Source organism: Momordica charantia, assembly GCF_013281855.1.
Source record: "Momordica charantia cultivar OHB3-1 chromosome 11 unlocalized genomic scaffold, Mcharantia_2.0 BLBB01000011.1, whole genome shotgun sequence".
NCBI lineage: Eukaryota > Viridiplantae > Streptophyta > Magnoliopsida > Cucurbitales > Cucurbitaceae > Momordica > Momordica charantia.
In genome coordinates, this window is record NW_028275159.1 from 21,663,932 (window position 1) to 21,691,523 (window position 27,592).

The 27,592-nt window shown below is 41.0% G+C and overlaps 1 protein-coding gene across 21 annotated transcripts in view; it reads left to right on the plus strand.

Annotated features, from left to right (window-relative positions):
* The window catches only part of LOC111012127 (protein DETOXIFICATION 3), a 59,678-nt gene that overhangs the window by 15,361 nt on the left and 16,725 nt on the right, over nucleotides 1-27,592 (plus strand). For 11 of the 21 annotated variants that reach the window (XR_002601507.2, XR_015788772.1, XR_015788773.1 and 8 more), the window contains one exon: nucleotides 3,182-3,387. Coding sequence is in view for 4 of the 21 variants with exons in the window: in XM_022286178.2 (XP_022141870.1) it covers nucleotides 3,182-3,387 (206 nt within the window). In the remaining 17 variants the exon portion in view is untranslated. Of the gene's footprint in view, nucleotides 1-3,181; nucleotides 3,388-8,429; nucleotides 9,517-9,714; nucleotides 9,854-14,254; nucleotides 16,975-17,040; nucleotides 17,448-17,516; nucleotides 18,860-27,592 lie in introns of those variants that run through there. The other 10 variants (XR_002601508.2, XR_015788775.1, XR_015788776.1 and 7 more) reach the window with 6 other exon arrangements.

Genomic DNA, 27,592 nt, shown 5'->3' on the forward strand with positions numbered 1-27,592 from the left:
ATAGACTAATGGATCTCGTGTGAGTTCTTCATATTAACAACATTCATGAGGTTTCATCTCAAAATTAATCGATGATGAGAGGAGTAGTCCACTTATATTATAAACTCTTGTTAGGTCAGTTATCTTATCAATGTAGAATTCTTAACGTGACTTCTTAAGATCGTGGTTGTTTTGGCTCATTGATCTTGGCCAGATCCAATTTTTGAATCGGATGCTCGTTTGAGCTTCTTTAGCTCTTATACCATGTTAAGAATGAATAAAGCACCACTCAACCTAAAGTTGGTTTATTCATCTTTAATATGGTATCAGAGCATAATGTACTTCTGTGTTCGAACCTCTGCATTGTTGTTTCCTTCATATTTATAATGATTTCCGCTTGTTGGGTTTTGTGCAATTATCCAAGCCCATGAGGGAATTGTTGAAAATCCATATATATCAATTAAATTTAGCCAACCCATCAGTTTAAACTTTTGGGTTGAGTGGTGGTTTATTATACTTAACACTTTTCGTACCTGACCTATTTGATTTTCTCCTTTCTAACGACAAAAGCAGATAAGATAAGAAGTAAGTAACAATATAAAAGGGAATAAAAGATATCGAAAGGTTTAGTACTAAAGGGTTTATATACTAATTCATCCTATTTTGGGACTATGTCTAATCTTTGGTGAAAACAAGTTCTATTATATTTGATTGTAATTAAACATTTCTTTCTCTTTACAAAGGTAGCTCAAGAATATCACCTACAATGACCATCTTGTTCTAAGTACCCTACACAATTAAAATATTTATAAGAAGCAATATCTTAATCCTTGTAGAAATTCGTAGTAGTGTTGAAAATTATTTTTTCATAGGACACGAGTCTCCTGTTTTGAGTACATTCCTAGCAAAATTTCTATTCATTCCCCATGACTTAGATTTAGTTTCAACTTTGGTTACCATTGTTTTGTTAGATCTCTTAGGATGCATTTGATTTATGATTTTCCTGTCCAAAACTTTGGAGGAATTTTCATGTTGAGTATGAAGGACTCCAATTTTCATGGATGAAGGACTCCAATTTATGAGGTATGCAGTTGTAATTACAACTTCTCCCAAATTTGGCATTTGCAAGCAAGCATCTCACCCTCTTGAGCAACTTTGCTCGAACCTTATTACTAGGCCGTTCTGTTGTGGTGTATAGGGAACATTGTGATGTCTCTTAATTTCTGTCTTCTTACAAAAATTTATTCAAATCCATTATCGGTCCCCGAAACCTTTATCCTTCAACCGTTTGGTTTTCAACTAAAGTTTTCGATTGAGTAAAAATTTCAAATGCATCACTTTTGTTTTTCAAACATATTTAAATCCACAAATTCCTTGAGTAATGATTAATCAACTTCCTCTAAATCGAAAAAATAGTCTTTACAAGGGGTTATAGCTGGGTGAGAGTATCGAGAATCAAGAATCCACTCATCACTAAGAGTGGTTTTAGATACTATTACATAACTTCTACCGAGTCACATCCTTTCATACATATTTTTTGAGGTGGGTTCGTCATTCTTCTCTTGACCTTTTTCTCGGTCCCAGTTTTTGATTACGTGATCCTCCTTGTGACAATAAAAACATTTTTTCTTCTCCTTTCCTCGAAACTTTGATCTATGATTGTTTTTTAATCTTCCACTTGCCAATAACCTCAACCTCTTTCTTTTTTGATCTGATTTAATCTCAAAGGTTTTTTTTTATCTCAGTGATCTAACACAGTAGATAAGGATAGAAGGTCCCTATCATACTTAACTATGAAGTCTTGACTTCTTTTAACTCTCAAGTAATCAATTCAATAAAATTATAGCTTGGTTATAATTGTCAAGGTTCTCTCTCGTATTTGCTAAATCCATAAAAATTCTATTGTAGTCTAAATGTTCCTTGTTTGCATTTTATACTCTAAGAACTTCTTCTTTAGGATCCCTAAGACTAGCTCGGTTGACAAGAGCTGGAGTCTCTTTGTCATATTTTAGAGGTCTCAAATTTGAATCTTCCATTAAGTTTAATACAAAAAATTCTTGATGTGCCTCCCGTGTCCAGGCTTTCGAGCAGGCATGGGCACCCATGAATATAGAGGGGAGCAAAGTTCCCAACTCCTAGTTAGAAAAAAATAACTTCTTTTCGTTATGTAAAGATTTACTTAAAGAACAGGGTTTCCAATTTCTATCATCATTCACTTGTCGAAGATCATTATATATCCACTAAATGCAGGAACATACTATAAGCTATCACTTTCATTCCTAATTTTTTTTTCTTAGTGTGCTTTAGGCCAAGTATCAGGATTATAATAAAATTTTCCAACCTTCTGTTGAACTAAGAAGGGTTTAAATTTCTTCCTCCAAAAAACAAGTCCCATTTAATTACCATCAAACTTAACTAATTTAAACTTTGCAGACATAATCGAAGCACACAGACGAAATACTAAGAAAGATCAGAAACAATCAGTTAGAGATAGTGTTGCAGAGAATCGATTGAACTTAAAACAGAACCATATGCAATATTGTTTGCTCAGTGGCTTAGATGACTGTAATAGATCATAATAGTGAAGAAGAAAAGTAAGAACAACAACAATATACTTCAATAATCCCAAGCTTTGATATTTATTTGTTAGGGTGTATGTGTGAGTGATTTTGGTCTTGCCATTGTCAAAATCATGTCACTTTCCATTCATCATGTTTGGTAAATTAAAAAAATTGATTTTAGGAAAAAGTTTAGTGCCCTTTGATAAAGTTTCTGTTTCTTGTTTCTTCGTTTCCAATAAGCATTTTACAACTACTATGTTCCTTGTTTCTTATTATTTTTTTTTGGGGAAAATTCTCAAAATTGTATATAAATTTTAAAATGAACCAAAACAAGTTTCTTCTTTCTTGTTCTCATTTCTAATTTGTTTCAAAATATAAATAAAAAGATTATTTTATCATACTTGAATTCATGGATGTTGGGTTCATGCAAGTCATTTTTCTTTATTGAAAAGAAAGAAACAAAAACAGAAACAGAAATGTTACCAAATAAGCTATCTTAAAAACTCACTTTAAATTGATTTTGAAGAGATCACTTGGATGGTAATTTTGAAAAATTAATTATACTTAAATCTCTTTATTCAAAATCATTCATTTTACTATCACTCCCAAACACAACTCTTAGAATATGTCGTGAATTTTAGGGGTTGCAAGAGGCACCGGGTGGCAGCAGTTAGGAGCATATGTGAATTTGGGATCATATTATATAGTTGGGATTCCAATGGCAGCTGTTTTGGCTTTTGTGGCACATTTGAGAGTTAAAGGGCTGTGGATTGGCTTGGTTTCAGGAGCAACTATTCAAAGCCTTCTTTTTGCTCTCATCACCATTTTCACTAATTGGCATAAACAGGTTCTTCTCTCCCTCCCTACGTCTTGCCAATTTTTCTAATAAAATAGTTTTGTTAGTTTTAATTATTTGTTTTTTTTCTTCTAATTATGATATTTTATAAACTTTAATTATCATTTCTTAGTCTAACCATCTTTCTATCAAAATTTGTCTGATGAACATACCATATGCATGTTATATTTCATTAATACTGTTCATAAGATTGACGTAGGGAGACTAAATAGAAACAATATCCAGAGTTTTAAAGTGTAATTGAATAGTTTTAAAACTTAGGGACTAAATAGACCTAATGCTCAAAGTATGAGGACTAACTTTGTAATCTAATATTTCCATGTTTAATATCACTAATTTTTAGGTTAGATCCTACTTTGTTAAAATAAATTTCGTACTTAAGTTGTTTTAATGCATAATTTTTCGTTTGTTTAAGTCTTTTAAGTTTCAAATATTTGTCTTAATCCCTTAACATAGTTTTTGGTCAAATTTAATTTCTAAAGTTTGGATTTAGTTTCTCTGTTAGGTCCATGAGGTTTCAAAATCAATACTTTTGGCCCAAAGCTTTGCATTTAGTTTTATTTGGCTTTTGAGATTTCAAAAGCGACATTTTTAGTTCCTAAAGTTTTAATTTGGCTTCTAAGTTGAGTTGACCATTAGTTGATATGATGTGACAATTAACAATGTTGATGTAAGTTTAAAGTTTAAAGGGAATGAGAGATTCTTCGTCGGTGATAGGGATATGGACTTCTCATGGGAAGTTTTCAATTGGGTTGATAATTGTTAAGGACAACAGTACACCTAGTACCCCGAGTATCTCCACAATAGTATGAAATTGTTCGCTTTGGGCATAGCCCCCACGACTTTGCTTTTGGTTCCACCCAAAAGGCCTCATACCAATGGAGATAATTGTCCTTTCTTATATACCATGGATCACCCCCTTCTCTAGCCAATGTGAGACTTTGTCTGCACTCCTTACAAACCCAACAATAATGATGGTGAATACAATGATAGTGAGATGGGATCAATAATGCACACCAACGTATTAACCTACCACATCATATTTTCGTTAAGTCCTATTACATTCAAATTGCCAACATGAGTATAGGTTGGTGTGATTATGACATCTACTCATTTCCTTAAGATTGAAAGTTCAAATCTCCCTCCCCACATTTGTTGTACTAAAAAAACCATTGTAAAACAAAATTAGGGATCAAGTAGGAACTAAATCCCTTTCACAATTACTAAAAATGTCGCTCTTTAAACTAACATCAGGAGCTAAATAAAAATTAGGTTAAAAAACACATTTGGTCATTGCACTTTCGTTAAAGTAACGATTTAGTCCATGAACTTTTAAAAGCAACAATTTGGTCTCTGTACTTTATAATTGGTTGCAATTTAATTCCTACCATTAAATATTAAGTTAGGTTTAGCATAAATGTGATGTGGTTGTCAACTAGGACCTACATATACAAAATTAAGAACGCCATCCGTACATAATTATGGCTTGGTTCAAGGTTTAGTTGGTTCGAATTGAACCAGTTTAGGTCTTAAAAAACGATAGAAATATAATCAAAAGGACAAAGCTGTTAAGGACAATAGGTACCCAATATCTCAAGTATCTCCACAATGGTTTGATGTTGTCCGCTTTAGACATAACCCTCACGGATTTGCCTCATACCAATAGAGATAATTGTTCTATCTTATATACAATAGATCACTCCCTTCCCTAGCCAAAACGAGACTTTGTTTGCATTCTTTTACAAACTCAATAATCTTCCCCTCGAACAAAGTACCACCAAGTCTTCCCTCAAATAGTCAGCCACTCGTCTACTCCGGACTAGAACGAGAGTTTGCTCTTATCCAAGGCTCTAGGTACACCATGATAGAGCACAACCATGTAATACACTATGACTACGAAAACTTGTTTGGGATTTTTGAATGAAAATAAATGAAAGAGTGCAAGTGTACACCCGTCACAAGTAGTAAAACGAAATGAATATTCCGAGTATCAATCCATAGGGACAATTGAAGTCTTTTTTATAAGAATGTTAAATGATCAGTGACTTTGTAATTGATTTTGGGGTAACAAATAATAAGGATAATGTTGGTTTGGATATTTAAAGACTCAAAACAATAAACCCAGCCCAATTACTTCAAATTAGCTAAAAATTTAACAAGTTTTCCAACTAGGTGCCAGGTGCCTCTCATAAATTTTCTTCGGTTTTACTTCGCCATCTTCTTCTGTCTAAGTGATTTTGAAGGTACAAGTTCATTCCTAATATGTCTATTAGAAAAAAGATCTTAGTTTAATAAAAACTAACCGTAACCCTAGGTCGAGGTCCTATGCCTAGGCTACCCGAACTAAATCTTTATGTCTAAAGTATTTCTCTCCAAAGTTAAATCATTAAAGTTGTAAGAATGTATCAACCCTTTCAGTATTGATGCTTGGTTAAAACATTAATTGGCAAAATCAAGTTTTAACTTATGAAAACAACTTTAAGTGATAAAAGAGGAGAAAAACACATTTTGCCTTGTTGGATTTTAAAAACTTTAGCTAACTATCCATAACCGGGCTTGGGAAAAATAAATTTAGCTCATGACGATAAAGGAAAACAGAATTGAATGTTGATGGACGTAAAAGACATGATTAAAAGATGAATATAATTAAAACAAGCTAGCAATGGTGGAGTTGTAACCTGAATGACCCTAACCCGTTCTCTTTCAAGATTGGGGAGCAATACTCAGTCAATTCCACAAGGTTGTGTGATTACAACTTCGAAGATAGAGAGAAAGAGAGAAATAAAGATGCACAAACTTGCTGGAATTTTAATTGAACAAGATTAAAGCTTACAATTGGAAAGTAACAAGTTGAAAAGCAAGAATGAATTTGAAATAAGCAAGTGTTTAAAACAATAACAACTAAAAACTAAGGGAATCAACGAGGTAAGCTGAGAAATAAGTGTCTAAAGCTGAAAGTGATCACTTGAGGATGATTATTGAAGTGAATGAATAGGGATTTCAAGGTGGTTAGGACGTTGAGAGTTTTGTGGAGAGCCATCCATTTAAAACACCTTTTAGTTGGTTTGTTGTTGAATTGACAATTTTTAATGTATGAAAGACACGTGGAAGGGCTTAGGGAGGCTTCAAATCGCACCAAAACGTGCGTTTTACATTAAGGGCATTATCAGGATTAAGGAAGGCGTCAGGCGTCTAGCTCGATATTTTTCTGCACAAAATTATAATTTCCGCTAGAAATCAACTCTAAATGATGTAAAAACATCATATATGCATGTATAACCTAATATAACTTCAAATGAAAGGTTTTGGACACTAAACCAAGTATAAAACACAGTTTCTAAGTTTAAATCGTTAGAAAATAGCACCAATTTAGCTTCTTTTTACCCTTGTAAACAGGGGAAATCAACTACATATTCCGAGGCTCATCATTTCTTTGTTCAGCACTTGAGGATTTCACTGACACAGCTAGGATTAGACCGTGACTCTAATACTACTTGTTAAGGACAACGAGTGCCCAATACCCCAAGTATCTCCACAATGGTATGATATTGTCTACTTTGGGCATAACTCTCACGGTTTTGCTTTTCTGGTTTCATCCAAAAGGCCTCATACCAATGGAGAGAATTGTCCTCTCTTATATACTATGGATCACTCTCTTCCCTAGTCAATATGGTACTTTGTTTCCATTGTTTTATAAACCGAACAGAAGCTTCCACTGAAACACACATTTCCAATCAATCACTTTGCGATTAGGGGAACAAGAATCGAAGACCACGTACGATTTTAGAGAAGGGCCTCATATTCAGCTACCATAAATTATTTTCAGTTTGGGTTGGCTAAGGCTAGTTTCTAGTTTGTTGGCTTAGGAAGATTAATTGGGTGAGTGAGAGGGATGATGGAAAGCAATACTTGGAGAGGGAATGGAGAATGATAGTGGGGAATTAGTAGAGGAAGGTTCTAAAGATGAGACCGAAGGGGAAAATGAGAAAGGATCTTAACAAAAAGGAAGAGTCTAGATGATGAGGCTTCACTGAGGTAGTAGAACAAACTATTGGCGGAGGTGCAAAAAGGTGTGAAGAGAGTGATCCATGGTGGTATATATGTGAGGACAATTATCTCTATTGGTATGAGGCTTTTCGGATAAAACCAAAGTAAAGTCATGAGGTCTATGTCCATACGACAATATAATTATACCATTGTAGAGATATTTAAGGTATCTTGGGGTACCATTGTCTTTAATAGAACTGATAGCAAAAGGAAATAAATTTTCATTAGAAATAACATGTCGAGAGATATAATACGACGACTTGGGATTGAGACAAACATAATCTTTGTGGAAGGAGTTGTGGAGCTTATGGTCATTATAGGGCTTAAGAAAGGGGAAAAAATGCACAAACAAACGATTTAAGCAAATTATAATGCGAAGATGAATTATATAAGATTTGTATAGGGAGACTGATTTTGGAGAACAATATAAGGAAGGTGATTCATATGAGGTAAGAAAGTCGTTCGAAATGCATAAGGCCAAAAAGATTAAGGTACTTTTTAGATTGAGCAAGAAGAGACAACCCAACTTCAAAGAGTATATTCGGAATTCATTACTCCAATCCGTTTGAACTTCTTTTAGAGGGGGGAATTGGTTTTCAATAAACTGTTTACATTGAAGAAAATGAAAGCATCGGAGTATCATGCTTACTTTGCATAAGATATAACTTACGGAAAAAAAATTAGATCAATCGTTCATCCTGTAAGTTGTTCAACAGAAACTATTTGATTTTCTCATTACTAATTGTCAAGACAGCTATGAAAGTGATTTAAGGAATGCATAGCAAGATTGATTGAGTGAATTGGGGGTCATTACTACACTGCTTAATTGTTGGGATAATTTCCTATTGTACAGATACTTTCCTTTATCTACATTATTTCCTTTGATGTAAATGTTTTACTTAAGTCAATACAACCCAATGGCTCAATATTCTGAGCTTTACATCTGTAATCAATTCTCTCAAGTTTTTCACTTGGTATTAGAGCAGGATTCATAGCTCACCATGATAAGCCAAGGCTCTACCTCCAATACAAATGTTTCTGTTAACCAATCTGCAACAGGTGCTGCAGTAATGATTGCAACTCCTTTCGGCAATCCCCTCAATGCAGTTCTCACGGTCAAGCTTGATGAAAAGAATTACCTCCTATGAAAATCAATGGTGTTGGCAGTACTAAGAGGACAAAAACTAGAAGGATACATCCTGGGAACGATAGTGGCACCCTCACAGACGATACAAGATGTAGAAACTGGACATCCAAGTCCAAATCCATCTTATGAAAGTTGGGTAACAACAGATCAGTCACTACTAGCATGGCTATATGGCTCAATGACTCCAATGATAGCTTGTGATGTATTGAGCTTAGAAACCTCAAGAGATGTCTGAAAGGCCTTAGAAAATCAGGCTCGTGTGAATCAACTAAAAGCGAGTCTACAAACAAGAAGAAAAAATCAACTCAAGATGAGTGAATATCTTTCAACAATGAAACAACTTGCTGATTATTTAACTCTTGCAGGAGAAGCGGTCGGTGAAAGATCCTTAATTTCTAGTGTACTCACAGGACTTGATGTTGAGTATCTACCAGTAGCATGTCAGATAAATGCCAATAAGGGAGAAATGTTTTGGCAGAGCTTCACGCAACTCTCATCACATTTGAGAACACATTGATCCATCTCAATAGTATTGACAATATTATAGATCCATCAATAAATCCATCAGCAAACTATGCCTATAATAAAGGTACACACAAAAACTAGAAACCACAATATCAAAATCAATGGAGAGGACAAGGTGGAAATACAAGAGGAAGAAGTCGGGGAGGAAGATCTCAAGGCCAAAGAAATAGTGGACCAAGACTCACATGTCAAGTATGTGGAAAGGTTGGTCATGTTACATATCAATGCTATCACAGATACAACAAAGCTTACATGGGAGGCGCACCACAAAGAGGTGGAAGTGAGACCTCTTTCTGACCCGAGTTGGCTAATGGACAGCGGTGCTACAAATCACACAACAAATGATGGTGCCAATCTTGGTCAGAAAACTGAATACAATGGAAGTGAGACCTTGACAATAGGTAATGGATCTAAATTGGCTATTGCTCACATTAGATCCTCTGTTATTAGATCTTCGAAGCATGATAACTTGCCTGTTTACTTGAACAATATATTACATGAGCCAAGAATCAAAAGAAACTTACTTAGTATATCACAATTAACTGTTGATAACCAAGCAAGCTATTGTTGAATTTGATTCTAATTGCTGTTATGTAAAGGACAAGGAATCAGAGAGAACATTATTGGAAGGGAGGCTTAACCGAGGCTTGTACCAGTTGAATCTTCCCCAACCTAAAAGTTCAGAACCATCATTCAATAAAAGAAGTCAACAACCTACTGTCCAAGTTGCTAACCAGTGTCAATTTCAATCTTTTAGTCCAAAAGTCCATGTAGCTCAAAGCTGTAAGTCTTTGAATACCTTGTGGCATCAAAGATTGGGTCATCTACCAAAAAGAGTCTTGAGTATTGTTTTAAATTCTTGCAATGTCAAAGTTCCAACAAATGATGATATAGATTTTTGTGATGCCTGTCAATATGGCAAATCTCATTCTTTTCCTTTCACCAATTCTAAATCCAAAACTGAAACACCACTTGAACTCATACATTGTGACTTGTGGGGGCCTTCTCCAATTCCATCAACTAATGGTTACAAATATTATGCCAGTTTTGATGACAACCATACTCGTTTAACCTCCATTTTTCCCTTGAAAAAAAATCTGATACTTTTTCTGCTTTTCTTCAATACCAAAAGCTTGCTGAAAATAAATTTGAGAGAAAAATAAAAATAGTTCAATCTGATTGGGGTGGAGAGTTTAGAGTGTTTGTTCCATATCTAAAAGAAAGAGGGATAGAGTTTAGGCATCCATGTCCCCACACTAGTGAACAAAATGGCATAGTTGAGAGAAAGCATAGACATATAGTAGAAATGGGATTAACCTTGTTGGCTCAAGCCTCAATGCCTCTTCAATATTGGTGGGATGCCTTTTATTCAGCTGTTTACCTTATAAATCGATTGCCTACACCAGTGTTGAATAATCTCTCTCGTTGGGAAATGACCTACCATCAAACACCTGACTATAATTTCCTTAAAGTATTTGGTAGTGCTTGTTTTCCATGTCTTCGCCCTTATCAATCTCATAAGTTCCAATATCACTCAACAAAGTGTGTCTTCTTAGGCTATAGTGAATCCCACAAAGGCTACAAATATTTGAGTTCAAGTGGAAGAGTCTATATCTCTAGAAGTGTGGTGTTCAATGAAAGTGAGTTCCCCTTCAAAGATGGTTTCCCAAAAGCAAGTCCTACGAACCAAGCTTTTTATGAAACTATAATAACTTTGATTAATCCTTCTGTTGATAAATCTTCAAATAGTCCAAGTCCTAGTCCTTTAACCAATAGTTCTAATTTAAATCCCTTGCAAAGTCCAACTGGTACAAACCAAGGTTCTGAAAATCAACCACAACTGTTCTCATAGCAAGGTATTAGTGATAATTATGTTGAACAACAAGCAGACCATGATCAGCTCACAAATGAGCAAGTTGCAGTAACTATTGAACAAGAAACTCATTCTACTAATGCAAATGAAACCTCCTCCACAGTACAAGAAGCAACTCAAACTTTGGTTTCTTCACATCCAATGCAGACACGTGCTAAGAGCGGCATAGTTAAACCAAAGATTTGGAACTTCATGTCACAAGTTTCCAATTTGCCTCACAATAACTGCATTAGTTTTTCAGAACCAAAGAATGTCAATGAGACACTGACAGTAGCTGAATGGAAACAAGCGATGAGTGAGGAGATGGAGGCTCTACACAAAAACTCCACTTGGACACTTGTTCCATACAAAGAATCGTACAATCTAGTCGGAAATAAGTGGGTATTTCACTTGAAATATAACCCAGATGGCAACATTCAGAGATATAAAACAAGATTGGTTGCTAAGGGCTTCCACCAAACACCAGGTATAGACTTCACTGAAATGTTTAGTCCTGTAGTTAAAGCTTCGACTATACGTATTATACTCACAGTGGCAGTGACAAATGATTGGTGTATACGCCAATTAGATATAAATAATTCTTTTCTCAATGGTCAATTAGAAGAAGTGGTTTACATGTCACAACCGGAAGGGTTCATTGATAAAAAAACATCCTGATCATGTATGCAAGTTGACCAATGCATTATATGGACTCAAACAAGCACCAAGGGCATGATACGATAAACTTAAAGGTGCTTTTATTGATTGGGGAATCATGAACTCAAAAGCTGACACATATATGTTTTATTTTAGATCGGGTACCACACTTTTATTCCTTCTAATCTATGTTGATGACATAGTGGTGACAGGTAATGATATGCAAGTGATTAAACGCTTCATTAGTGAGTTGAATAAGCAGTTTGCATTGAAAGATATTGGTGATCTAAATTTCTTCCTTGGTATTGAGGTTTATCGAGACAAGAGTGGTATCTATCTTAACCAAGGAAAGTACATTACTGATTTGTTACTTAAGTTGCAGCTACAACATTTAAAGTCTTGCCCAACACCTGCAGTTTCTGGTAAAGCTCTTTCAATTCATGATGGTGATCCTCTTAAAAATCCAACTGAATATAGAAGCCTTATTGGAGCTCTCCAATATCTCACCAACACAAGACCTGAAATTTCTTTCATAGTAAATTGGTTGAGTCAATTTTTGCAAAACCCAACAACCACACACTGGCAGGCAGCAAAAAGAGTATTAAGATAATTGAAACGTACTCTTCACCATGCTCTACTTATTCAACCTTCAAATAATTTAAGCTTGATAGGATATTGCAATGCGGATTGGGCTTGTTGTCCGGATGATAGAAAATCAGTGGCAGCATATTGTGTGTTCTTTGGCAATACACTTGTTTCTTGGACATCTAGAAAACAACATGTCGTTGCAAGATCGAGTACGGAGTCGGAATATAGAGCTCTTGCCCTTGTTGCATCAGAAATCAGTTGGCTTGAATCCCTTCTAAAAGAAATTCAGATTCCTCTATCCAAAACTTCCTTAGTTTGGTGTGACAATACTAACACTCTATCTTGGGCCGCCAATCCAGTTTTCCACTCTCGAAGTAAGCATATTGAGCTTGACATTCACTTTATACGTGACAAAGTACTTGCTAAACAATTAGATGTTCGATACATACCCTCCAGTGATCAATTAGTAGATTGTTTAACCAAAGCACTCCCCGAATCAAAGTTCGTGGAACTTAGAACCAAACTCGGTGTGGTTTCCTTCCCCACTTGTTCGAGGGGGAATGTCAAGACAGCTATGTAAGTGATTTAAGGAATGCACAACAAGATTGATTGAGTGAATTGGGGGTCATTACTGCACTGCTTAGTTGTTGGGATAATTTCCTATCGTACAGATACTTTCCTTTATCTATATTATTTCCTTTGATGTAAATGTTCTACTTAAGTCAATACAATCCAATGGCTCAATATTCTGAGCTTTACATCTGTCATCGATTCTCTCAAGTTTTTCACTCCAAGTAAATAAAAATAACAAAAGAATAAGAGATAGGGATAGAAAAACTTAAACCATATGAATTATACTTGTTCGCCCAAATCTTGTAACTACGTCCAGTCTTGTGCAAAAACAGGTTCATAGTTGGGAATATTACAATAGAGATCTCACTCAAAATATCACTATACAATGATTATCTTGCTTCTAAGTACCTTAACAATGGGATACCTAGGATTACACAATTGAAAACAGACTCATTAAACTCATAGGATACAGACTAATTTTTACACACTACCACAACTACTCAAATCTTTTTTATTTAGATTCTGTACAAGTGAATACAAGCCCCAAACCACCTATTTATAGAAACTTCTAAGCCTAATACAAAGCCTAAACGAAAAAAAAACTTGAAAAACGAACTTTTGGGTAGATTCGATCATGATTCCATCGTTATGTAATACGAACTTCTAACCATCATGATTCCATCCTTAAATTTTCTTCCCTATGAGTTCAAGTCTCGATAAGAATGCTAGTTCTTACTGTTCATATGTTGTGATATAAATATACCACACCAATTCATTATGTATGGATGATGAGTTCCAAAGCCAAAGATCGTGGTTCTCGAGCGAGAAATTGAAAAGATTCTGGAGTATCATCACGTTTAGGTATTGTTCCTCCAATGATCATAGTACCCCGCTCCTTTTTAGGTACATTCTTAGCCGTCCTCCGAGAGTTAAAACACCCCACAGATTCGATCGTTCAGTCTTTTAGACCCTTAGTTTCAATTGATCCTTTACTCCGATAACATCTAGGGTTCTTTGAACAATGTAATATCTCAACCGGGTAAATCTAACTCTTCCCTCTCTTACTATAATTATAAAATGTTCTTGTAAATCATAGCCAATACCAAGTATACAAGTAGTGATTTTGTTGGGATAAGTTTCGAGTTACACTAATAGAAACAAATGGAAAAGACTTGATACATCTGAAAGAATAAATCGAAAAGCAGTAAATGATGCTGAATAAGAAGGCACAAAAGGTAAAGCAGGGATGTTAGTAAAATAGTGAAATAGTTTTAATATAAAAGGTTGTCGTAGTATAGATTTGAGGTAAAAATTTTCCTAAATATTGTAATTTATGAGCCCTAACTTTATTTAGGCAAATCAAATTAAAATGACTTGTACCCAAAATTTTCCCTAATGTTTTTGTACCCAAAAGTTTTTGTTTTTCTTGTTTTAATGGCTAAATGAATTCATATGGATCATGCATGCAGGCATTAATAGCAAGGGAAAGGGTACTCGAAGGAAATACCTGAAATCTCTACAACGTATGATTTGATCGGATTGGTCAAAGTACTTTGCGATGAAGTATCTTAATTTTGTAAATATACAATTAAATCGTTGTTTTTTTAACATTATAAATGTAATTAAACCCTTCGAGAAATTATTTAAAATCTTTTATCTTTTGAAATGATAATAATTTAAAATGAATATAATTAAATTTTCCTATTTAGACATGTACCATAAAGAAAAATAAAATGAAAATTTTATTAATATTGCCTTTTAATAATTGGTTAATTACAATTTAAAGTATGACATAAATAATTTGCTTTAAATTATTTCTTTGAAATCCTGTCAAATCCAATCATTTTAGCTAGAATGTTTTCTACACCAATGATTTGAAATTTTTTTCTATGGGTTAACAAACAATAGAATTAATTTGAAATTCTCCCCGATTTGAAATCCCTCTACTAAAAGTAAAATTATCTATAGTCAAACCGAGCATAGCTCAAGTGGTTAAGACATTTATCTCTTACCAAGAGGTCATTCGAACCCCACCCCTGTTGTATAAAAAAAAAAGTAATTATTTATAGGTATTGATTTAAGGTTGAAGTAATTATATAAAATATATCATTATAACTGATTTACCCTTGATCTATTACATACTTGGCATATCAATTGTAACGTATTTACCTTTTACCAATTACATCAGTTATAACTGTGTCGGGCTGAGTGTACTATTATGCAAGGGTTGGACTTTCAGATGTTGCTATTTTTGCAAAATTGAAATATGATTACCAATTTTGCAAATAACTATTAGTTTTTTTTTTTTTTTTTGCTAACTTTCCAATTGCCCTTAGCAAACTTAATTAGGCTTTGTTTGGTTAGTGATGAGAAAATAGAAGTCTGAAAAAAAAAAGATTCAATAATGTTGATGCGTGGATTTCGGTCCTCCGGTTCTCCTCCTCGCACCCACCAAACTTGTTGATCCGGGACTGGTACTTGCAAAACCAGATGAGCTAAACCGGTGCGACACTAGTCACACGGGCTTCGATGCTTAAGTTAGCAGGAAGATAATGTGAAATGTAGCTAGTTTTAGATGCCCTTACCTCTAAGGCTGGATCGCTACTTATAGTCGCCGGGTTGTTCCAGAACATTCCATAGGTAGCTAACCCTAATTTCGTTGGCGGGCCTGGGCGAAACCGTGGATCGAAGACGAAGGGCCGCTGGAGGGCCGTGGGTCGTGCAACGGGTCGGGGCCGAGCCACGGGTCGGGACCGAGCCCCGGGTCGGGACCGAGCCCATCGCAGCCCAGTGGCTTCCTTCCGATCTTCACCTGTACCTCGACTTTCGGTTTCCATTGCATAACAGTTGCCCCTTGCTCTCAATGTGATGCTTTCGATCTCATTGGGAGTACAGCTTTTGTAGTGATCTATCTTGTCATATGGGCCCGAGTCGAATTGTCGAATCATTGCGGGGCTCATGGCACCCTTGTCGCAGTGAGTGATCTTATCTTCACGGGACACGAGAAAGTGAAAGTGTATGTCAATTTTCCTTTTCCTTGCAAGACCCGATGCAGCCTGTCATGCAACTGTCACATCTACAGTAGACCCATGCTTTGAGATCTCGAGGTGTTGGGCGCCGAGCCGAGATGTCACAAGTGTGTTGGGTATCGTGCCAAGTAGTCACAAGGGTGTTGGGTACCGAGCCGAGTAGTCACAAGAGTGTTGGGCCTTGTGCCGAGCACCCCTTTGGCCCGCTGGGTAAAGACCTCTGGACCGAGAACTGTGCTATGAGTTGAGGGCTATTTAAACCTCTCCATCCTCATCAATTCTTGCCAACCCCCCAACAAGGTATTCATTTCTCTCCCCTGTTCTTTGTCGTATTTTCTTTTTATATGGCCGGCCTTGATTTCGAGTGGACTTCCTCGGATGATGGGTCATCATCGCATCCTTCGTCAGAGTCCCAGTCTTATCGTCCATTTTGGATGGATAACTCCACTCTTACGGCGAAGGACCTGCGCCGCTTGCGTTCGAAATACCGTATCCCGGATTCGGTTAGCCTTCGTCTTCCGAACCCGGGAGAGAGTATTGACGGTTCTTATCCCGGTGAAGTAGTATTTTATGCTGCGATGTTCCAATTTGGAGTTTGCCTACCATTGCCTCTTTTCCTTCAAAACTTTTTAGCTTTTAATCAAATAGCTCCTTCCCAAATCGTCCCGAACGGGTGGTCTACTTTGAGTAGCTGCTTTATTTTGTGGTCGCACCTCGGGGGCGAGCAGCCTCTAACCGCCGCGGATTTTATGTCGCTTTATTATCTCAAACACAGCCCCGAGGATAACTTTCATTTTTATGTTATTTCCCGGAACCAAATTCTGGTTATGGGTCCCTCCTCCGTGAAGCATTGGAAAAATGAATGGTTCTTTGTTGGCGGTGACTGGCTGGCCCATGATGAGAGAGGGTTGTATTTTCCTGTCCCGACCGAGTGTAGGGAGTTGGGTAAGTAGCTTCCGAACTCCGCCGGGACTTTCGCAAACGTCAATTCTGATATTCCTTTTTGTTGGCAGTTTCCCGCAACTGTGAGCTCACCGCCGAGGCAACCACTTTCTATCACACCATTATCCGGCTACCGGATATCGAGCGTTGGGGCCCAGATTTGGTTACGGAGCAAAACCTAGTGGATTTTGGCTTTGCCCTTCCGCATAACCCTCCAGGTCCTTATCGAAATCCTCTCTTCACTTTGCATGAACGTCACTTTTTACCTTTATCTTTGTTTGTAGACATGTCGAGACGGAGTGCTTCCTTGTATGAAAGAGAGCGTCGCCGGAATACCCGGGGTTTGGGGGCCAGTTCCAGTCGGTCTTCGGATATCGAGGTAACTGATTTGACCGAGGAGGGACTCCCTTCACAACACGCTCGATCTTCCATGCCTCCGACAGCCCCGAGGCGCTCTGCTCGACTTCATGGGACAGCTACCCCGTCTTCCCCTCGAGGTCACCCAGGAAGCTCCTCTCAAGTCCCAATTTTCCCTTTCTCTGGCCCATATAATTCTGATGCTGACGGGACAGCTTACCTGGAAAGAGCATTTAGTCTCTGGCAAGGCTTCGGCGACTCATCAAGTGGGTCAGACTTTGGTCTGTCAAATCCTCAGCACAGCATCAGCACCTGCCTTAGCGATCTCCACCAGGTGAGTGCTTGGTAACCTCCAGTACTTGCCATAGCATTCTCCCCTAACGTTAAATCTTATCCTTGGCAGACTTTCAACCGTCTGGTGGTATTCTCGGGTCGAATTGCTGACGAAATTAACCACCTCCGCTGCCACTATGCCCCTCGGGAGGAGCTGGAACAGGCCATTTCTTCCTTCAACCAGGCCACCAGCCTTCTGGAGGGTACCCAACGTGAGTTGGAAGCAGAGAAGAGAAAATCTCGAGACGAGCTAGCTAACCTGCAGAGGAGACATGACGAGGCCAACGCTCGACTCTCTAATTTTGAGTTCTTGGCCAGGGAATTCAAGAAAACTCAAGAGTATGTTGACTTGCAAAACTCTGCCATGGAGTGCGGTGTTTCCTGGTCTCTCCGTCAGGTTTCTACTCAACACCCTGACATTGACTTCTCCTTCCTCCCGGAGCGTTTTAGGGCCGAGCGTGACGCTCCTGACGACATGGATGACGACGACGACGAGTAATAGGGTAGCTTGAGCGAGTAGTTCTTACGGTTGACTTTTATGTGCTTTGTCACTATGTTGCTTGTATTCTTTTCTTTGGAATCATCAATTAACCCTCTTACCAGTCACTTACTGGCTTACGGCTCTAACCCTGATGGAGTTTTGTTGCTTTCTTTTCATAGGTTTCTAACTCGTTGGTCATAGCCAATGGTTTTACACCCGCTGTTGCTTTTTGTATTTTTACTCCATCTCATGTTTTAACCGTGCTAGGCCAATTGACCCGCTTCTGGTTTGGCCGTGTTGAGATTGTTTAATTGTTCTTTCCAAACATGTCGATTAAAGTAGATTCATGCTTCGTCGCACATGATCGGCGTCGAGTGATGGTCGGACCCGAGCAGTGGTCGGTCCACGAGCCGTGTTTAGTCGAAAATAAGACCTATTAACAAACATAGGCTATCTCGTAAAACCGCCGACTAATGTAGATCTGTGCCTGTTCGCACTTGGTCGACGCCAACAGTGGTCGGACCCGAGCAGTGGTCGGCCCCGAGCCCTGTGTTGTGGGCATGCTTGTCCAGGGTGTGTTACCCATGGCCGCATGTCCAAACCATCCTCACCACTCGCTTTCCTTTCATGTCTTTAAAGCTTTCTAGTGTAATTTTCTTGTATCGGGTTTTTGGGGTTGTAGGTGGATTTTGGCCGAGCGGCTTTGGAACTAGGTGTGTATTAGTAAGATATGTAAGCACGCCAAATTTCAAGCCAATCGGAGTTCACACGGGCCCTGTAGGCCACCGAGTGACTCCTCGCCACTTAGGACGTCTACACCTGCCACACCAAAAATGCCTTATAATGTACCTTAGGGGGGACCAAGTAGTCATCAAACCTCCCCCCGACCAAGTGTTGTATACTTCTTGCAATCAAAGCTTTCTTGCATCCAATGTCTACAATGCTTGTTTTAAAGATGTTTTCAACTGTTTTTCTCTCTCACGTTTTCTAAAACCAATTTTCTCCTAAAACGTGAGCGGAGGCTAGGCCGACGACCGAGATTGTCCGCAACTTACAGTTTTTCCCGGCTGACTTGCTCGTTTGAGCTAGAGCAAGTGCCGCACAATCGCTCGAGCTGCTTTAAAAAGGTGCGATTGTGACAAGTGGTATCAGAGCTTAGTTAGCTCCTCGACCCGAAAAAGTCCGGAACCATGTCGACGACAAAACAACTGAGCAAGTCGCACGTCGACCGACTGGTAGAGATAGAAGAACAACTTCTCTACCTAAGAGAAGTCCCTGATTCCCTCCGTCTGCTGGAGGCGCGAGTTGATGAATTCTCCGAGAAGTTTGGAGAAATAGACGCAGTGAATGCCCGTGTAGACGGGTTGCCGATACAAGATATAGCAATGAGGGTTGAGACCCTAGAAAGCAAAGCTACACGTCCTGGTAGCTTCGAACGTGGAGATAGTTCCACGAACCCAAACACACAGATAGAAGTACGTATGGGAGAGTTAAACAACTCGCATTCGGCAATGATGCAATTGTTTAACGAAATGACAGAAGACCTCAAAGTGACCATCGACACCCTCCGAGCTGAGATGACGGAAATAAGCACTAGAGTGAACCTAACCATGCGAGCCGTGGGAAATCAAGCTCCCAACCAAGCGAACATGGGGTTCAACAAGTTGAAGGTCCCAGAGCCCAAACCATTCAATGGCAATAGAGACGCCAAAGATCTCGAGAACTTCCTGTTCGACGTAGAACAGTACTTCAAGGCTACGGGGACAACGTCAGAAGAGATGAAAGTGACTTTGGCCACCATGCATCTTACTGATGATGCAAAGCTGTGGTGGAGATCTAAAGTCAACGACATTCAGAATGGTCGATGCACGATCAATAACTGGGATGATCTGAAGAAAGAATTGAGGGGTCAGTTCTTCCCCGATAATGTCGAGTTCATGGCTAGAAGGAAGCTACGTGAACTCCGACACACTGGAACAATCCGGGACTACGTGAAACAATTCTCTGCCGTAATGCTGGATATTCGCGACATGTCAGAGAAAGACAAGGTGTTCGTCTTTATCGAAGGATTGAAACCGTGGGCCCGAACCAAGCTGTATGAACAAAGGGTGCAAGACCTTGCCACCGCCATGGCCTCTGCCGAAAGATTGCTAGACTATAGCAGTGAACCATCCCACCCAAAAAAGAATGCTACAAACCCCATTGGGGGAAACAAGACGTTCAAACCCTTTACCCCAAAGAGTGGGGGAGCTGACAAGAGACCTCAAGGCCCAAATCCCGGTCCTTCCCGAGGACCCTATCCACAAAGTCAAAACGCTCAAAGGCCGATATCATGCTTCTTGTGCAAAGGTCCCCATCGGGTAGCTGAATGCCCACACCGAGCTGCCCTTACTGCCCTTCAAGCATCCGTTCAGTCGTGCAATGAACCTGAAGTTGGAACGGATTGTGAGAAGGAAGAAGACGAAGAAACACCTAGAATGGGGGCGTTAAAATTCCTATCTGCCATTCAAAAGAGGGTCAATGGACCCAAAGGGACGTCCGAAAAGGGGCTTATGTTCGTAGATGCTACGATCAATTGTAACCCTGCAAAGAGCACCATGGTGGATTCGGGTGCAACCCACAACTTCATATCAGAACAGGAAGCCCACCGACTGAAATTGACTATTGAGAAAGATACGGGTAAGATGAAGGCCGTCAACTCCGAAGCTCTACCCATTATGGGAGTTTCTAAAAGAGTGACGTTGAAATTAGGGACGTGGACAGGCAGTGTCGATTTCGTAGTAGTTCGCATGGACGACTTCGACGTTGTACTGGGGATGGAATTCCTCATCGAACATAAAGTCATACCGATGCCTCTGGCCAAGTGTATGATTGTCACTAGTAATAGTCCCACTGTGGTCACAGCTAGCATCAAACAACCTGGTGGCATAAGAATGATATCCGCGTTACAGTTGAAGAAAGGCCTCAACCGGGAGGAACCTACCTTTATGGCCATTCCGATGGTCGAACAGCCGGTGGAGACAAGAGATGTCCCACCTGAAATTCAAGTTGTCATGAGAGAGTATGTTGACATAATGCCAGATAGTTTACCGAAGACCTTACCTCCTCGACGAGGGATTGACCACGAAATCGAGCTCATTCCAGGAGCTAAACCTCCAGCAAAGAATGCGTACCGGATGGCTCCACCGGAGTTAGCCGAACTCCGAAAACAGCTAGATGAGTTGTTAAACGCTGGGTTCATCCGCCCAGCTAAAGCTCCCTTCGGAGCCCCTGTGCTGTTTCAGAAGAAGAAAGACGGGACGTTGCGTCTGTGCATTGACTATAGAGCCCTCAACAAAGTCACGGTTCGCAACAAGTATCCCCTCCCAATCATAACCGACTTGTTTGATCAATTACATGGAGCTAAATATTTCACGAAATTGGATCTCAGGTCGGGCTACTACCAAGTGCGTATTGCAGAAGGTGACGAGCCTAAAACTACTTGTGTGACGAGGTATGGGGCTTTTGAATTCCTCGTGATGCCTTTCGGATTAACGGATGCCCCTGCCACGTTCTGTACTATGATGAATCAGGTCTTTCACGAATATCTCGATCAGTTTGTGGTAGTCTATCTAGACGATATAGTGGTATACAGTCCGACGCTGAAAGAACACCAGATCCATCTCAGGTTGGTCTTCGACAAACTAAGGCAGAATCAGCTATACGTAAAGAAGGAAAAGTGTGCGTTCGCACAGAAGCGGATCACGTTCCTTGGCCACGTGATCGAACAAGGGCAAATCAGTATGGACACAGATAAGGTAAAGGCGATCCAAGAATGGAGAGTCCCTACCTCTGTGACCGAGTTGCGCTCCTTTTTAGGGTTGGCCAACTACTATCGACGATTTATCGAAGGATTCTCAAGGAGAGCCACCCCAATGACAGAGTTACTGAAGAAAGGAATGACCTGGATGTGGTCGAGGGAAAGTCAGGACGCCTTCGAAGATCTAAAGGCGGCCATGATGAAAGGCCCAGTACTTGGGCTAGCCGACGTGACGAAGCCGTTTGAAGTAGAAACGGATGCTTCAGACTACGCGTTAGGTGGTGTCCTTCTCCAAGACGGTCACCCGATCGCTTACGAAAGTCGCAAGCTGAATAATGCGGAACGACGTTATACCGTATCAGAGAAAGAAATGCTAGCCGTCGTTCACTGCCTCAGGTCTTGGAGGCAGTACTTGTTGGGTTCATATTTTGTGGTAAAGACGGACAACAGTGCAATTTGCCACTTCTTCAATCAGCCTAAGCTAACATCCAAACAGGCCAGGTGGCAGGAATTGTTAGCCGAGTTTGATTTTAAGTTTGAACACAAGGCAGGAAAGTCCAACCAAGCTGCCGACGCTCTTAGCCGTAAAGGAGAACATGCGGCCCTGTGCATGTTAGCCCACATTCACGCCAGCAAAGTGGATGGGTCGATCCGTGACCTTATTAGAGAGTATCTTCAAAGAGACCCCTCCGCCCGAACTGTGGTCGAGCTGGTTAAGACCGGGAAGACCCGCCAGTTCTGGGTTGAAGAGGACCTATTATTTACAAGAGGAAACAGACTGTACGTGCCAAAAATGGGAGACCTGAGAAAGAAGCTCCTACATGAGTGTCACGATACACTATGGGCTGGTCACCCGGGGTGGCAACGGACTTGCGCCTTGCTGAAAAAGGGGTACTTTTGGCCAAATATGCGGGAAGATGTGATGCAATACACGAAGACCTGTCTTATCTGTCAGCAAGATAAGGTAGAAAGGACTAAAATAGCAGGGTTGCTTGAACCCCTACCAACTCCTATGAGACCATGGGAGAGTGTGTCGCTCGACTTCATCTCTCACTTGCCCAAGGTAGGAGAACATGAAGCCATTCTTGTCGTTATCGATCGATTTTCCAAATATGCAACTTTCATTCCAACTCCCAAGACGTGTTCCGCCGAGCTGACAGCGCAACTGTTCTTCAAACATATAGTAAAGCTATGGGGAGTTCCGACGAACATCGTTAGCGACAGGGATGGCCGATTTACTGGAACCTTCTGGACGGAACTTTTTTCTATTCTGGGTTCAAGCTTGAACATTTCCTCGAGTTATCACCCACAGACTGATGGTCAGACAGAGAGATTCAACAGCATGCTTGAGGAATACCTGCGTCACTTCATCGATGCCAGACAAAAGAACTGGGTCCAGCTGTTAGATGTGGCTCAATTCTGTTTTAACGGCCAGACAAGTTCCTCAACAGGAAAGAGCCCCTTTGAGATTGTGTGCGGAAGACAGCCGTCTATGCCACATATTCTTGACCACCCGTATGCGGGGAAAAGCCCTCAAGCCCACAACTTCACAAAGGAATGGAAGCAGACGACAGAAATTGCTCGAGCATATTTGGAAAAAGCTTCCAAGCATATGAAGAAATGGGCCGACCGCAAGAGACGCCCTCTCGAATTTCGAGTAGGCGACAAAGTTCTTATCAAGTTGAGGCCAGAACAGATCCGTTTCCGAGGACGCAAAGACCAGAGACTCGTGAGAAAGTACGAGGGACCCGTGGAAGTCGTTAAGAAGGTGGGGAGTGTCTCGTATAAGGTGGTGTTACCAGCTTGGATGAAGATTCACCCGGTGATCCACGTGAGCAATTTAAAACCTTACCACCCCGACCTTGAGGATGACGAACGCAATACTGCTGTGCGGCCCGCCATCGACTTCAAACAGAAGGAAGACAAAGAAGCAGAAGAGATCCTTGCAGAGAGAACCAGAAAGGTGGGGAGACCCGTTCGAAAAGTTCGAGAATTCCTCGTCAAATGGAAGGACCTACCTGATGCAGAGACCAGCTGGGAACGAGAAGAAGACCTTGAAGCCTGGAAGACGAAGATCGAGGACTTCAAGCTGCAGCAGTTGACAGGGACGTCAACCGTTTAAGTGGGGGAGAATGTTGTGGGCATGCTTGTCCAGGGTGTGTTACCCATGGCCGCATGTCCAAACCATCCTCACCACTCGCTTTCCTTTCATGTCTTTAAAGCTTTCTAGTGTAATTTTCTTGTATCGGGTTTTTGGGGTTGTAGGTGGATTTTGGCCGAGCGGTTTTGGAACTAGGTGTGTATTAGTAAGATATGTAAGCACGCCAAATTTCAAGCCAATCGGAGTTCACACGGGCCCTGTAGGCCACCGAGTGACTCCTCGCCACTTAGGACGTCTACACCTGCCACACCAAAAATGCCTTATAATGTACCTTAGGGGGGACCAAGTAGTCATCAAACCTCCCCCCGACCAAGTGTTGTATACTTCTTGCAATCAAAGCTTTCTTGCATCCAATGTCTACAATGCTTGTTTTAAAGATGTTTTCAACTGTTTTTCTCTCTCACGTTTTCTAAAACCAATTTTCTCCTAAAACGTGAGCGGAGGCTAGGCCGACGACCGAGATTGTCCGCAACTTACAGTTTTTCCCGGCTGACTTGCTCGTTTGAGCTAGAGCAAGTGCCGCACAATCGCTCGAGCTGCTTTAAAAAGGTGCGATTGTGACACCCTGCTCGGCCTGCTCTGTATAGCTGGTTTTACCGTCACCGTGTAGGATTGGATTTACCAAGCTTACGCCGTTGAGTAGCCGTAGTCGGTACCTGTTGCCCCCTACTCTCAATTGTATTGTCGATATCCTTTGAGAGTACGCTTGTAGACGAGACAAAGTATTTTATCAAAAAGTCTCTTGGTATCTCGTTTTGGATTTAAGAGATACAGTTGACAGAGAATCAAATAAATGGGTACTTTATTGAACACAAGGAATTATAATTAGAAATCTTGTTAAAAGTAGAAAACAACCATATTTGAAGGAAGAAATAAAAGGTCAACAGCCCCCCTTAGTAGAAGTTCTGTCGTTGTCCCTCGTTGAGGTATAGTAGCATTCCCGTGACACTCGTTGTTCTCCTTTAATTTCTCCTACCCCACCTGGTGTTGGGAACTTCATGGATTGGTGATATGTGGATGGTATTGCTCTGAGCATATGCATCGTCGGTCTTCCCAGTATTGCGTTGTATGAGGATGTGTAGTTAACGACCAGAAAGTCCACCATCTTGGTGACACTCTTCGGCCCACTTCCGAATGTTACTGGCAACTCTATCCTCCCTTCGGGGATGACCCGTTCTCCCCCAAATCCTACCAGTGGTGCCGAACTACTCTTGAGCACCTTTTCTCCTAGATCCATAGCTTTATAGGCTGTCCAGGAGAGGATATCCGCCGAGCTGCCCCCATCCACCAAGACTCGATGTACTTTAACATTTGCTATCTTCAACGTGATAACAACTGCATCGTTATGAGGGTGAAGGAGGTGAGTTGCTTCGTCTTCTGAAAATTCAATTGTCACCGGCCGGTTTGTAGTATACGCGTGGTAGGCCTCATTTTGCTCGCGACTCGTCCTAGCTTCACGCACATCTGCTTTCCTTTTTCTCCCGGATTCTCTTTCTATGGGGCCCCCCATTATAGTTCGAATCTCTCTTGCGGGAGACTTGTCGCTTTCGCCGTTCTGGGTCGCTTTAGGTTCCTCTACATACTCCTTGAGGTAGCCCCTTCGGATTAGTCCTTCCACCTCTTCCTTGAGATCAAAACAATCCTGAGTTGCATGGCCGTGATCCCTGTGGAAAAGACAATACCTGCCTTTGCTGCGCTTAGCTGACGTGGCCTTCATCCTCTCCGGCCATTTAAGCAACCTTTGGTCTTTGATCTCTATCAGCACTTGCTCGATTGGAACGGTGGTCGGGGTATACTTTTCAAATTTTCGGGGTGGATCTTTCTGGCTACTCCGATCCCTCTTCTCCCATCTCGACCCCTGCGGTTTATCTCCCGACCTCTCCCTCTTTGGGTCGGTTCGCTTTCCGTCAGGTTCCCTTTTTGAGTAAAAGAACTCACCAGCGCTCATGTACCTCTGAGCTCGGCTCAGCACCTCCGAGAAGGTGTTCGGTGTTCTCTTTCCGAACGAGAATGACAAATGTTCATCCCTGACGCCGGACATGAAGGCCAGCAGAGATACAGCGTTTGTAAGGCCTTCTACCTGCAGCTTCTCCTCGTTAAACCGGGCTACATAGTCGCGTAGACTCTCTGTCGTCCTCTGCTTAATGGTTAAGAGATAAGCCACGGGTCGGCTCCGACACCGCCCCCCTACAAACTGGGTCACGAATGCTCTGGCCAAGCTCTTGAAACTCGAGATCGACCCTCGTTTTAATTGTCGAAACCATATTCTAGCCGACCCGTTTAAAGTAGTCGAGAATACCCGGCACCTGACCGCTTCCGACACTCCGTAGATATCCATTCATTCCCGATAAGCATCTAGATGGTCCACTGGGTCGGTCGTCCCGTCGAATTGCTTCACCGTGGGCAGCTTGAATTTTGGAGGGACCTTTTCTCTCATGATTTCCTCCGTGAACGGTGAGTCGGCTTGATCCAGTAGTTCTTCGAGGTCGAATCCCTTCTCCTTGTGGCTATGTCGCTTCTCCGAGGACTCTGGCCGATCTGCCGGTTTGCCTTTGTCAAGACTTATTGGTTCAGAGTTTCTGTCATCATGGTCGCTCTTGCCCCCATTTGGTGCCGGGGATTTATGTTGCTTTTTCGTCTTTCGAGGGTCGAAAATTCGGGTTCGTCGCCTGGTATTTCCACCTATCCGCAACTTGCTCCCTACACTGTTCGTTGACTCCTCGGTATCGCTTTCCGCTGGGCCCTTCCCCTTTTTCGGGTCTCTGACAAGGGGCACTTCGTCGGACTCCTGTCGCTCGAATTGTCGAAGGACTTGGGTCATGCGTTGAAGCATGTCCTCTACCTTGTCTTCCAAGACCGCGAACTGCTTTTGGAATGGCTCAGGGGTCGTTAATGCCTGCACCTCAGGCAACCCCTCCTGACGCTCTTGGTTTGGCTGGCTGGTCCCATCCTCGGGTCCTCCAACCTGGGGGTCGCCCAAGTTCAGCCTCCTCTTGGCAGAGCAGTCATCATCAGAGCGTCGTGGACTCCTCTCTGGTGTCATGTTGCTCAACTGGATGCTTTAAGTCGTTCCCACAGACGGCGCCAATTGTTGATGCGTGGATTTCGGTCCTCCGGTTCTCCTCCTCGCACCCACCAAACTTGTTGATCCGGGACTGGTACCTGCAAAACCAGATGAGCTAAACCGGTGCGACACTAGTCACACGGGCTCCGATGCTTAAGTTAGCAGGAGGATAATATGAAATGTAGCTAGTTTTAGATGCCCTTACCTCTAAGGCTGGATCACTACTTATAGTCGCCGGGTTGTTCCAGAACATTCCATAGGTAGCTAACCCTAATTTCGTTGGCGGGCCTGGGCGAAACCGTGGATCGAAAACGAAGGGCCGTGGGCTATGCAACGGGTCGGGATCGAGCCCCGGGTCGGGGGTCGGGGCCGAGCCCCGGGTCGGGACCGAGCCCATCGCAGCCCAGTGGCTTCCTTCCGATCTTCACCTGTACCTCGACTTTCGGTTTCCATTGCATAACAAATAAAAAATAGAGTTGTATTATTTGTTTTTAAATATGTGTTTGGCAGCACATTTGATAATTGAATCCCAATTTAAAAAATTGTTCTAACGTATATTTAGCAATATATTTGTAAACTAATAGTAGTAACCAACTAAATATTTAGTTTAATAATATTAATTAATTTATTAACATATTAAT